Consider the following 13,884-nt stretch of genomic DNA (forward strand, 5'->3'; position numbering starts at 1 on the left):
TAGCTTCCCTCACCCTCTGGCTTCCCCCCCCCCCCCCCCCCCCGCTTCTCTCACCCCCTCCCGGCCTCTCTCATCCCTCCCCCGGTCTTTCTCACCTGCCCCCCACGCCCCCCCCCGGCCTCTCTCACCCCCTCCCCCCTCCCGGCCTCTCTCATCCCTCCCCCGGTCTTTCTCACCTGCCCCCCACGCCCCCCCCCGGCCTCTCTCACCCCCTCCCCCCTCCCGGCCTCTCTCATCCCTCCCCCGGTCTTTCTCACCTGCCCCCCCCCGCTTCTCTCACCCCCTCCCCCCTCCCGGCCTCTCTCATCCCTCCCCCGGTCTTTCTCACCTGCCCCCCACCCCCCCTCCCCCGGCCTCTCTCACCCCCCCCCCCCCCGGCCTCTCTCACCCCCCTCCCCCTCTTACCCCTCTCCTCCTCTCCCCTCTCTCCAACCCCCCCCTCCCCCTCCACAGCGATCTCTGACCTAGTTGGTGCCTCTCGGGGGTCGGAGCTTGACAGTCGCGCGGGTGTGCTCGCAGCTCGAGTGCCGAAGATTCCCGAGTCGGAAGGCCTGGTCCACCAGCCCTTGCCCACTGCACTCAGCCCCCGACCGCTGCACTCCGCTCTCGCTACTGCCAAGAAAAGTGGGATGAAACTCCTGCCCACTTGGCCCCAGCGGTACCGGGCGGTAAAAAATGATGCACTGCCCGGGGGCCGTTGAAAAACGGGCAGAATTTGTGGTTCACCAAACTCGGGCCCAAGATCTTTAATTTTGATGTGTCTAATGTCACCAAACCTTTGTTTTTTTTTTACCCAGGTGACAGACAAATTGACGCACAGGAAGTTAGTTTCTTTTGGCACACGTGTAAAACAATTATGATTTTAAAACCTGGAAGCTAATAGGTGTGTAATATTATTTCAAGATTAATCATAAAACCCTTCAGTGTACAATGCTGTGCATCATGCAGCAAGCTTTTGATATATAATTCATCCAAACTTTAGAATTTAACTTGCCATATTACTGCATGGGTGTGACTTTTTATGGAAAAATGAAACGGACTCATACAATGCAAGACTGACCCAGGTGTGTCAGGTCACCAACTTCTGACCGATTGTATAGGAAGGGCAGGGAATGGGCATTTGCCAGTTCAGAGTTGCCCTCGAATCTCTAGGTTCCTGTATAATAGGTTCCATTAGTTTGTAAAACATCACTTCAAGAATAGTTCCGATAGTTCACTTTACGGGTACTGAGAACAGAACAGAAAGCAAGAACAGAGCGATCTATCAGAGCAGTTACACAGCTCTTTAAAAGCAAGACTGCAGATGGAAAAAAACAAAATAGGAAAAATTGGATTTCTATATGTAGGCCAGTGAATACAGAGTAATGAACTGTTGGTTTGGCAGCATTGGAAAACTGTGTGCAGTTTTGGATACCACATTATAAAGTGTGTGTTTGAAGTGGCTATTAGCTATTAATCATTGAATCAATTGTGACATTTTAAGAAGAAATTAGATTAAATAGTTGAAGAGGAAAAATATTAATGGGTGTGGGAGAGCATCAAAATGGGTTTGGAGTAATCCCAGGGGCCAAGTAGCAGAATGGATCATTGGCTGGCAGCAAGACAGAAAGCAGAGAGTGGGGGTAATGGGTAACTATTCACAGAGGCGGTGGGGGGGGGGTCCCACGAGGATCCGTGCTGGGACCACTGTTGTTCACAAGTTACGTTCATGATTTAGACTTTCAAATCAAAAGCACAATTTCTAAATTTGCAGATGACACTAATTTGGGGTGGGGGGGGCAATAGTCAATACGGAGGAGGACTGTAACAAATTACAAGACATTAATTAACTTACAGGATGGGCATATAATTGACAAATGAATTTCAACACAGATAAGTGTGAACTATTACATTTTGGTAAGAAAAATAAGGTCACATATTATTGGAAAATAGGAATCTAAATGGGGTAGATGAGCAAAGGGATCGGGAAATAAAAATACACAATTCACTAAAAGTAGCGATGCAGGTTAATAACTGTCAGGCCATAACAAAGGAAACCAAACACTGGTTTATTTCTAGAGGTATAGAATTGAAAAGTAGAGAAGTAATGCTAAACTTGTATTAAACTTGGTTAGACCACACATGGGGTACTGTGTACATTTCTGGTTGCCATATTATAAAAAGGATATAGAGGGACTGACGAGGACAGAGAAAAGATTCACAAGGATGATATCAGAACTGTAAGGTTATACCTATCAGGAAAGGATAAACAAGCTAGGTCTCTCTTCTGTTGAAAAAAGAAAGCTGAGGGATGATCTAATAGAGGGCTTTAAAATTCTGAAAGGTTTTGATAGCGCAGACACCGAAAGAATGTTTCCACTTGTGGGGAAGAGCAAAACTAGAGGCCATCAATATAAGATAGCCACCAAGAAGTCAAATAGGGAATTCAGAAGAAACTTCTTTACCCAGAGAGTGGTGAGAATGTGGAACTCACTACCATAGGGAGTAGTTGAGGTGAATAGTATAGATGCATTTAAGGGCTTGACAGGGTAGATGCTGAGTGGCCGTTTCCCCTGGCTGGAGAGTCTAGAACTAGGAGAGCATAGTCTCAGGAAAAAGGGCCAGCCATTTGGATTGAGATGAGAAGAAATTTCATCACTCGAGGTTTGTGAATCTTTGGAATTCTCTACCCCAGAAGGCTGTGGATGCTCAGTCGTTGAGCCATTTCAGGTCTTTCTGAATAAACCCCAAATAATTACATTTAGGTCAATTTGCCTTGGTGTTCAGTCTGATGCAGTTTGTTAAAGAATGTAATGTTTGAATAAGGACCTATTAACATTTTTCCAATTCTACTTGTGCGTCAACTGACCATTAAAGTTGCTACTAAAGCTAATGCAAAACAACTTCTCCAAACATGTTCTCGTACAAGTTCTTGGTGTACAAAAAAATGACTGACCTGCAGGGCTCATTACTTAACTGCACTCTTGAGTTTTGAAACATTTCCAGATGGATGAAGGATTTTCTATGACAGAAAAAAGTTTGTTGTATTGGAGTTTTCTGTTTGAATCAAACGATGATGTGTTTTCTCAGATATCAAAGTACAGTAAACAAGATGGGTGATTTTCTGAATGCACACTGCCAGATTGGAGTCCATATCGGAAAGATGGACGTGTGCTACCAATGCTTCTCTGTCCATTTAGACAGATACCCCTAACGTATCCATGGACATTGATGAGAAAGAAATCTTGAAATTAATACTGTTTATTTTTTTGTAAACATTACCACACTCTTGGGGATTCCCTGTGAATATTTATGCACTCCCATATACCCCTGTCCTAAGATTTAAAAGTCAATGTCGATTTAAGGAGATTAGTGTAATTGCATAAAATGTGTTTTATTAACATAGAGTAGCAAAAATAATGTGCTAGTAAGATGATAGGAAAAAAATTGAATCTGGTGACAGGCACTCAGAAGTCGATTGAACTTGGAACTCCATTGAGGTCCAGCGATCCCAGTTTGAAAATGTATACACTGACTGAGAGCAGTATATAAAAAAAGACTTGAATTTATATAGCGCCTATCACGACCACCAGACGTCGCAAAGTGCTTTACAGCCAGTGATGTACTTTTGGAGTGTAGTCACTGTTGTAATGTAGGAAATGTGGCAGCCAATTTGCACACAAGCAAGCTCCCACAAACAGCAATGTTATAAGTACCAGATATTCTGTTTTTGCTATGTTGATTGAGGGATAAATATTGGCCAGGACACCGGGGATAACTCCCCTGCTCTTCTTCGAAAGAGTACCATGGGATCTTGTACGTCCACCTGGGAAGGCAACGTGGACTCGGTTTAACGTCTCATCTGAAAGATGGCACCTCCGACAGCGCAGCACTCCCTCAGCACTGCACTAGAGTGTCAGTCTAGATTTTGTGCTCAAGTCCTTGGAGTGGGACTTAAATCCAAAACCTTCTGACTCTGAGGAGACTGAATCATTTAATTTTAAATGAATACTGATTAATTGTAGATTCTATAAATAATGTTGGATCACATTTATTAGCCATTTATCAATTAGCTATCTATTTTCTGACTTTCCCCCCGTAGATACGTATCGTGACAGAATAAGACCAAAATATTGGAAAACTCTTGACGGGTGTCCAGGCTGTAATTCAGCAACTACAGCAGAAGAATGGCTACAGAGTTTGATCTGTCTCCTCCAGAAATACCAGAACCAACCTTTTTTGACAACGTCCTGCGTTATGGCTTGTTCCTGGGGGCAATTTTCCAGATTGTCTGCATATTGTCTATCTTGTTGCCTTCATCAAAATCATCAGAGCCAGTAAGAACTCACTCACTCACTTTGTTTCTCATCTGAAAAAGACGATGCTCCTGATTTGGAGGGAGGGAGGGAGGGAGGGAGCCATTATTGTCTGCATTATTGTCTGTACTTGTTGCTGCAATACTCTGGATCGAGATTCACGCAATGGCTTTACCATGAAGTTTTCTTATCTTGTGTCTTCAATTTAAAAATCCCTATAACTTTAAATGTCCAACATACCCATTCCTGATTTACCACATGGGGATCAAGTAGATTTCATCAGTGTCATTGTGAGAAGGTGACAGAGGGTTGAATAGTTTCCTTAAGGGTGGGGTGCTGCCAGAAGTAAGTCATGGTGGGTTATCTGCCCGCCGGTCTAACCCTTCTGTGACCGTGATCAATTTTCCTGGGAAGGTAGAGCAGAGTGCCAGTGGTATTTCCATTCTTCAGTGGGAGCCCACCACTGCTGTAGTGTGGTGCTGGAGTGAGGCATTTATAGAAACATAGAAAATAGGTGCAGGATTAGGCCATTCGGCCCTTCTAACCTGCACTGCCATTCAATGAGTTCATGGCTGAACATGCAACTTCAGTACCCCATTCCTGCTTTCTCGCCATATCCCTTGATCCCCTGAGTAGTAAGAACTACATCTAACTCCTTTTTCAATATATTTAGTGAATTGGCCTCAACAACTTTCTGTGGTAGAGAATTCCACAGGTTCACCACTCTCTGGGTGAAGAAGTTTCTCCTCATCTCGGTCCTAAATGGCTTACCCCTTATCCTTAGACTGTGACCCCTGGTTCTGGACTTCCCCAACATTGGCAACATTCTTCCTGCATGCAACCTGTCTAAACCCATCAGAATTTTAAACGTTTCTATGAGGTCCCCTCTCATTCTTCTGAACTCCAGTGAATACAAGCCCAGTTGATCCAGTCTTTTTTGATAGGTCAGTCCCGTCATCCTGGGAATCAGTCTGGTGAACCTTCGCTGCACTCCCTCAATAGCAAGAATGTCCTTCCTCAGGTTAGGAGACCAGAACTGTACACAATACTCCATGTGTGGCCTCACCAAGGCCCTGTACAACTGTAGCAACACCTCCCTGCCCCTGTACTCAAATCCCCTCGCTATGAAGGCCAACGTGCCATTTGCTTTCTTAACCGCCTGCTGTACCTGCATGCCAACCTTCAATGACTGATGTACCATGACACCCAGGTCTCGTTGCACCTCCCCTTTTCCTAATCTGTCACCATTCAGATAATCTGTCTCTCTGTTTTTACCACCAAAGTGGATAACCTCACATTTATCCAAATTATACTTCATCTGCCATGCATTTGCCCACTCACCTAACCTATCCAAGTCGCTCTGCAGCCTCATAGCATCCTCCTCGCAGCTCACACTGCCACCCAACTTAGTGTCATCCGCAAATTTGGAGATACTACATTTAATCCCCTCGTCTAAATCATTAATGTACAATGTAAACAGCTGGGGCCCCAGCACAGAACCTTGCGGTACCCCACTAGTCACCGCCTGCCATTCTGAAAAGTACCCATTTACTCCTACTCTTTGCTTCCTGTCTGACAACCAGTTCTCAATCCATGTCAGCACACTACCCCCAATCCCATGTGCTTTAACTTTGCACATTAATCTCTTGTGTGGAACCTTGCTGAAAGCCTCCTGAAAGTCCAAATATACCACATCAACTGGTTCTCCCTTGTCCACTCTACTGGAAACATCCTCAAAAAATTCCAGAAGATTTGTCAAGCATGATTTCCCTTTCACAAATCCATGCTGACTTGGACCTATCATGTCACCTCTTTCCAAATGCGCTGCTATGACATCCTTAGTAATTGATTCCATCATCTTACCCACTACTGATGTCAGACTGACCGGTCTATAATTCCCTGTTTTCTCTCTCCCTCCTTTTTTAAAAAGTAGGGTTACATTGGCAACCCTCCACTCGATAGGAACTGATCCAGAGTCAATGGAATGTTGGAAAATGACTGTCAATGCATCCGCTATTTCCAAGGCCACCTCCTTAAGTACTCTGGGATGCAGTCCATCAGGCCCTGGGGATTTATCGGCCTTCAATCCCATCAATTTCCCCAACACAATTTCCCGACTAATACTTCACTGCAGTATGTGAAGTGGACAGGGCCCATCTTAAAGGGGACAGAAGCCCCTTAAATGACTCAGCAAGAGATTTTAAGTTGGCCCCGAATTAGCCTAGTAGTCAAGCGACAGGCACTTGGAGGGGTTGGAAGAAGGAGTGTTGCCCAACTGTCTTAGCTCCCAGCCATAATAATCCTTCCTCCTTTTGGTGCTGCAGTCCGACTATGCCCTCCTTTTTTCTTGTCCTCCCCTCCATCAGCAATGGAAGAAAATCGTCTGGAGTCCTGAGCCCCCCACCCTTTCACGCTGTGGGCCAAGCATTAATGGGGACAGAGGACGATTTTGGCAATCGATTTGTAGGGGCAGGGATTCATCAGAAGGTCTTCCTTCCCCATTCTCTTTGATTCTCTTCCTCAAGACAACTTGTTTTTGGGTGGTAATCCAGCGGAAACTCTCCACTCTGCTTCCCCGGTAAGGAGGAAGTGTCTCTGTGGCCTGCTTTCATGATTAGTGGTCAGTCATACATAGGCCTGGGAAGAGGGCTGTACCTGAACTGTTCACTGGGGGAAAGCAGAATCGTGGGAGGCAACTTATTCCATTCTGTGCTTTAGTGGGCCCGAAGGCAGAGAAACAAACCAAACCAATCAGGACAGCTTTTGGAGTAGTGTTTCTGGCAATAAAATGTTGGATGAACGCAACAATTCTTTAGAGAATATTTAAGGAAGGCGTTTCCTCCTGTGGTATATTCAAAAACGTTTAAACCATTTACTTACAATTTGGCACACATTTACCAAAAGTGTTATTTTCAGTATGTATTTGAATAAGATTGAGTTCTTCTCAACCAATAATCATCTGGGCATGATGAAAACAGTTTGAGTTTCCACATAGTAACAGCTGGAGATGAAAGTAATGAATTCATTTTGCTGACTGCCAGTTAAGAAACATTCCACTTTCAGTTCTTAGAATATTGTACGCGAACATAAATGTACTTGGACCCCTGTGATCACAGGCCCCTTTTCAAGCATCCGTTTAGTAACTTGTAATTAAATCTACCAGCCATGCACATGACGAGAAAAATCAATTCTCTGCTAAGCCACTTGGTAGGATGCATTTCTGCATTGAGAAAAAGTTTGTCCGTGAGGAAAAATGGGCCCTTGTCCTGTGTCAAGTACATCTATTTGCAACTGAGCAAGGAGTCTTATTACACGTGGAAACATTCAAACCCTATTTATCAACCGTTCCACAAAAAGCAGGATCCATAGAATTGGTGATGCAGGAGAAACATTTTTTTAATAAAATGGCTTCCTGCTTTGTGAGTAGAATTTAAAAAAATAGTTGGCCTAAAAGTTAATGATGAATCTGAGGAAATTAAACCTAGAAAGGAATATGGTGAATTGTTCAAACAAGGGAGAAGTTAATGAATGCAGCAGGGGAGAGTAACAAGCTTCAAAGGATGACACACAGTAGGAAAGAAACCTCAAAATAGTCAGATTGAGGTAAATAAAAATAAATGTGTATTACTTGCATGTAGGTAAATTATTTTATAAACTAAAGGGTACAATCCTAAAGGGGGCGCATGGACGGAGAGACCTGGGGATAAATGTGCACAAATCGTTGAAGGTGGCAGGGCAGATTGAGAAAGCAGTTTAAAAAAAAAAAGTGTACGGGTTCATGAATAGAGGTATAGAGTACATAAGCAAGGAAGTTAAGATAAATCTGTATAAAACACTGGTTTGGCCACAACTGCACCTTAGGAAGGATGTGAAGACTTTCGAGAAGGTAGAAAAGATTTACAAGAATAGTTCCAGGGTTGAGGGACTTCAGTTGCGTGGATAGACTGGAGAAGCTGAGATTGTTCTCCTTGGAGCAGAGAAGGTTGAGAGGAGATTTGATAGAGTTGTTCAAAATCATGAGGTGTCTAGACAGAGAGAAACTGTCCCCATTGGCAGAAGGGTGGAGAACCAGAGGATACAGATTTAAGGCCATTGGCAAAAGAACGAAAAGCGACATCAGGAAAACCTTTTTACGCAGCGAGTGGTTAGGATCTGGAATGCACTGTCTGAAGGGGTGGTGGAGGCAGACTCAATCGTGGCTTTCAAAAGGGATTTAGATAAGTACATGGGAAAAAAATTGCAGGACTATGGGGAAAGGGCGAAGGAGTGGCATTAGCTGAAGTGCTCTTGCAGAGAACTGGCGTGGGCTCGATGGGCCGAATGGCCGCTTCTTGTGCTGCAACCATTCTATGATTCGAGTTTACACCTTGCCAGTCAATTTGAGTGAGCTCCGATATATCCTGGCTAGTCTCGGAGCAGAATTTTCTAGAACTGGTAAATGGTTAGAAAGTTCTTCATTTTAATCAACGGACAGAGTCAGTAAGTAGCTAAACCATACAGATGAAATCCCAGCTCTGTTGATCTCACGCCACAGGTAAGGAGGTGAAAATTGGACTGTTCGATTGCTATTCAGTGACTGCGTAACTGAGGACACTGAGTGAGGGCAGGATTAGTGCGCAGCAGTCAAATTGTCTGCAGCGCTCATTATCTGGATTCTTACATGAACAATGGCATTTGTGTGAGGTACCCATTGATGGCAGGCATTGTGAAGCTGTATCCCAGCGAGGATCAGTGCCTTCATTGCCTGGAGAGCAAAAATGAAAATGGGAGAAATGGAACACCAGGCAAAGAAATTTACATGTGCACCGAGAGAAAACCTTGTGCTGCTGCATTAAAATGACCACAGCACATTATTTCCATATCCAGTCCTATAATTAAATAGTCCCCACTGCTTATAGCGGCTACATTAACGTGAGCTCGACTTACTCACTAAGTAGCGGATGTTAAAAGTGCGAAGTGTCAAAATAAACTGTCTAAACGTTTAAAAGAGATTTACTTTTTGAACCTAAATCTGGTCTAGGTTCATTACTTTGTCCGCCAATAGATTAAAGGACACCGCTGGTAAGCTGCTGTAAGTTAGACTGAAACAGGCTGACCACAGAGAGCGACCTAACGTCTGACCTAGTTCCTATAGAAGGCCTCTGAGCGCCAGAGAGAACGACTGCTAATCATTGGTGCTGTGCCGCTGGCAAAAGTCTCAGATGGGCAATTAAACCCAGATACAAAGAGTTGACACTGCAGTGCTGAGGCACTCCGCTCCTCAGGTGAATAGACGACGATACTTAATCGCACTTTGAATTGCCCAAAATAGCCAGGGTTTTTAAATGTGTTATAAGAGGCGCCTTTGTAATTGATGTCAGTGTAAATAGCAAGACCCGATATAGGCAGCTGCCCACCATCAGCGTACACAGTGTAAATGGTGGCGACTGTACCTCATGAAAAAAGGTAATGCAACATAAATTTCAGGATATTGGTCAAATGTGCAGATTATAAAAGCCCATATGAATTTATAAAATGCACACTGCATTTTACTGCTAATACATTCCAAAATCCTCATTCATTTTAAATGTTCCTCTTTGTTTCACCCTTGCCTCTCCTCACTTAACAGCAGTGAGTTATGTTTGGTTCAGTTCCACGAGTGGCTGCAGCACACTGATGCATTACTCAAGTGGCTATCTTTCACACGCAATGCTAACTGCTAAGTGTCATTGGATACTCAACCGAGCAGGCTGTCACAATTGGGTCTGCTCTTGTCCTCCTCTGATTCTGTACATATGCACATCCAGCATTGGTCACTGAGTAGTGATCAGGAGCAGTTTCTTTGCCATTTTATCTCTTCACTTTTTCGCCCAGGAACACTGAAGTTAATTGTAGTGCCCATGTTGCTGTCCTGGCTATAATGAACTAACTCACCACAAACTAGATGAGATACTGTGGATGCATTCCACACATGTGAATTGAATGGTTTTAAATTAGTGCATCTCCCCTGTACCTGATATTGTAAGGAAAGATAAATATTTCAAATTGAATATTGACAAAAAAAAATCGTACTTTGTTTTATGAATATGATACCTGAATTCAATATTTGCTTGTGTTTGGGACAGAACTAAGTTACAAAATCTATTTGCCAAACAGATATTTGCAGTGTCATAAAAGTTTTTATGTCAACGTTTATACTAGAGTATTTGAAGATTGAGGATATTTCAGTTCTGTTGAATACAATATTGGGTAATTTAGTACATCAGATAGTGATGGCTTGTAATATCCCTTGACTGCTTTATCCCTTGTTACTTGTTACTCATTATCTTTTTACATAAGAGTGAATCAGAAGGGTCTGCGCTACATAGAAACATAGAAAATAGGTGTAGGAGTAGGCCATTCGGCCCTTCGAGCCTGCACCGCCATTCAATGAATTCATGGCTGAACATGCAACTTCAGTACTCCCTTCCTGCTTTCTCGCCATACCCCTTGATCCCCCGAGTAGTAAGGACTTCAGCTAACTCCCTTTTGAATATATTTAGTGAATTGGTCTCAATAACTTTCTGTGGTAGAGAATTCCACAGGTTCACCACTCTCTGGGTGAAGAAGTTTCTCCTCATCTCGGTCCTAAATGGCTTACCCCTTATCCTTAGACTGTGACCCCTGGTTCTGGACTTCTCCAACATTGGGAACATTCTTCCTGCATCTAACCTGTCTAAACCCGTCAGAATTTTAAACGTTTCTATGAGGTCCCCTCTCATTCTTCTGAACTCCAGTGAATACAAGCCCAGTTGATCCAGTCTTTCTTGATAGGTCAGTCCCACCATCCTGGGAATCAGTCTGGTGAACCTTCGCTGCACTTCCTCAATAGCAAGAATGTCCTTCCTCAAGTTAGGAGACCAAAACTGTACACAATACTCCAGGTGTGGCCTCACCAAGGCCCTGTACAACTGTAGCAACACCTCCCTGCCCCTGTACTCAAATCCCCTCACTATGAAGGCCAACATGCCATTTGCTTTCTTAACCGCCTGCTGTAACTGCATGCCAACCTTCAATGACTGATGTACCATGACACCCAGGTCTCATTGCACCTCCCCTTTTCCTAATCTGTCACCATTCAGATAATAGTCTGTCTCTCTGTTTTTACCACCAAAGTGGATAACCTCACATTTATCCACATTATACTTCATCTGCCATGCATTTGCCCACTCATCTAACCTATCCAAGTCACTCTGCAGCCTCATAGCATCCTCCTCGCAGCTCACACTGCCACCCAACCTAGTGTCATCCGCAAATTTGGAGATACTATATTTAATCCCCTTGTCCAAATCATTAATGTACAATGTAAACAGCTGGGGCCCCAGCACAGAACCTTGCGGTACCCCACTAGTCACCGCCTGCCATTCTGAAAAGTACCCATTTACTCCTACTCTTTGCTTCCTGTCTGCCAACCAATTCTCAATCCACGTCAGCACACTACCCCCAATCTCATGTGCTTTAACTTTGCACATTAATCTCTTGTGTGGGACCTTGTCGAAAGCCTTCTGAAAGTCTAAATACACCACATCAGCTGGTTCCCCCTTGTCCACTCTACTGGAAACATCCTCAAAAAATTCCAGAAGATTTGTCAAGCATGATTTCCCTTTCACAAATCCATGCTGACTTGGACCTATCATGTCACCTCTTTCCAAATGCCCTGCTATGGCATCCTTAATAATTGATTCCATCATTTTGCCCACTACCGATGTCAGGCTGACTGGTCTATAATTCCCTGTTTTCTCTCTCCCTCCTTTTTTAAAAAGTGGGGTTACATTGGCTACCCTCCACTCCATAGGAACTGATCCAGAGTCTATGGAATGTTGGAAAATGACTGTCAATGCATCCGCTATTTCCAAGGCCACCTCCTTAAGTACTCTGGGATGCAGTCCATCAGGCCCTGGGGATTTATCGGCCTTCAATCCCATCAATTTCCCCAACACAATTTCTCGACTAATAAGGATTTCCCTCAGTTCCTCCTTCTTACTAGACCCTTTGACCCCTTTTATATCCGGAAGGTTATTTGTGTCCTCCTTAGTGAATACTGAACCAAAGTACTTGTTCAATTGGTCTGCCATTTCTTTGTTCTCAGTTATGACTTCCCCTGATTCTGACTGCAGGGGACCTACATTTGTCTTTACAAGTCTTTTTCTCTTTACATAGCTATAGAAGCTTTTGCAGTCCGCCTTAATGTTCCCTGCAAGCTTCTTCTCGTACTCCATTTTCCCTGCCCTAATCAAACCCTTTGTCCTCCTCTGCTGAGTTCTAAATTTCTCCCAGTCCCTGGGTTCGCTGCTATTTCTGGTCAATTTGTATGGCACTTCCTTGGCTTTAATACTATCCCTGATTTCCCTTGATAGCCACGGTTGAGCCACCTTCCTTCTTTTATTTTTACGCCAGACAGGGATGTACAATTGTTGTAGTTCATCCATGCGGTCTCTAAATGTCTGCCATTGCCCATCCACTGTCAACCCCTTAAGTATCATTCACCAATCTATCCTAGCCAATTCACGCCTCATACCTTCAAAGTTACCCTTCTTTAAGTTCTGGACCATGGTTTCTGAATTAACTGTTTCATTCCCCATCCTAATGTAGAATTCCACCATATTATGGTCACTCTTCCCCAAGGGGCCTCGCACAGCGAGATTGCTAATTAATCCTCTCTCATTACACAACACCCAGTCTAAGATGGCCTCCCCCCAGTTGGTTCCCCGACATATTGGTCTAGAAAACCATCCCTTATGCACTCCAGGAAATCCTCCTCCACCGTATTGTTTCCAGTTTGGTTAGCCCAATCTATATGCATATTAAAGTCACCCATGATAACTGCTGCACCTTTATTGCATGCACCCCTAATTTCCTGTTTGATGCCCTCCCCAACATCACTACTACTGTTTGGAGGTCTGTACACAACTCCCACCTATGACAGATAATATTGGTCCCGCATTGGTCTCATCAGTCACATGAGAACTCATTTTTAGTGTGGAAGCAAGTCATCCTCGACTCCGAGGGACTGCCTAAGAAGGAGAACACATGGGGGAAAGTACCCTCTCCTAACCCATTCCACTTTAAGCACTATTGGTACCAGTTAGCTTTCCCTCTTTGTCTCATTGCTTTAAGAGAAGGATATTTTCTATGTAGGGAAACTTATCTAAACACTTTTCTGATCGAGGTATCTCATCAAGTGCTGCATGAAAGGTTAGCAGGTAAGCTCTAAGTGCCATCATTCTGTTGTACAGTGTATCTCTGAAGAGTACCTGCCTCAAGTGTTTCAACAGCTCGAAGTCCCTCAGAGAATTCGTTGATTATTTTTTCTCTCCCTTGCCAGTGATCGAAGATGCCAGATAAAGCATTTTTGATTGTTTAACTAAAGAATTAAATTGTTAAATCCAAATATTTCAAATCTGGCCTGCTGGTATAAGAGAGGACCAAGAGAGGAGATTTGTAAAGCATTGCCTGTCATTATGAGGGAGTCGATGAATGCTGGTGAGCTACCAGTAGATTGCTATCCTGATGCCCATTTTCAAAAAGCAACTAAAGACCTACTGGTCTTACTTCAATACCTGGTAAACTA

The 13,884-nt window shown here is 43.8% G+C and overlaps 1 protein-coding gene across 3 annotated transcripts in view; it reads left to right on the plus strand.

Moving 5' to 3' along the window:
* Positions 1-13,884, plus strand: part of manbal (mannosidase beta like) — a 46,881-nt gene that overhangs the window by 9,806 nt on the left and 23,191 nt on the right. For 2 of the 3 annotated variants that reach the window (XM_070895087.1, XM_070895090.1), the window contains exon 2: positions 4,082-4,316. In XM_070895087.1, coding sequence (XP_070751188.1) covers positions 4,167-4,316 — 150 coding nt within the window. In that variant the 5' untranslated portion in view covers positions 4,082-4,166. Of the gene's footprint in view, positions 1-797; positions 884-4,081; positions 4,317-13,884 lie in introns of all 3 variants that reach the window. The other variant, XM_070895089.1, reaches the window with a different exon arrangement.

The sequence above is a fragment of the Pristiophorus japonicus genome, chromosome 12 (assembly GCF_044704955.1).
Source record: "Pristiophorus japonicus isolate sPriJap1 chromosome 12, sPriJap1.hap1, whole genome shotgun sequence".
In the NCBI taxonomy this organism is placed as follows: Eukaryota; Metazoa; Chordata; class Chondrichthyes; family Pristiophoridae; genus Pristiophorus; species Pristiophorus japonicus.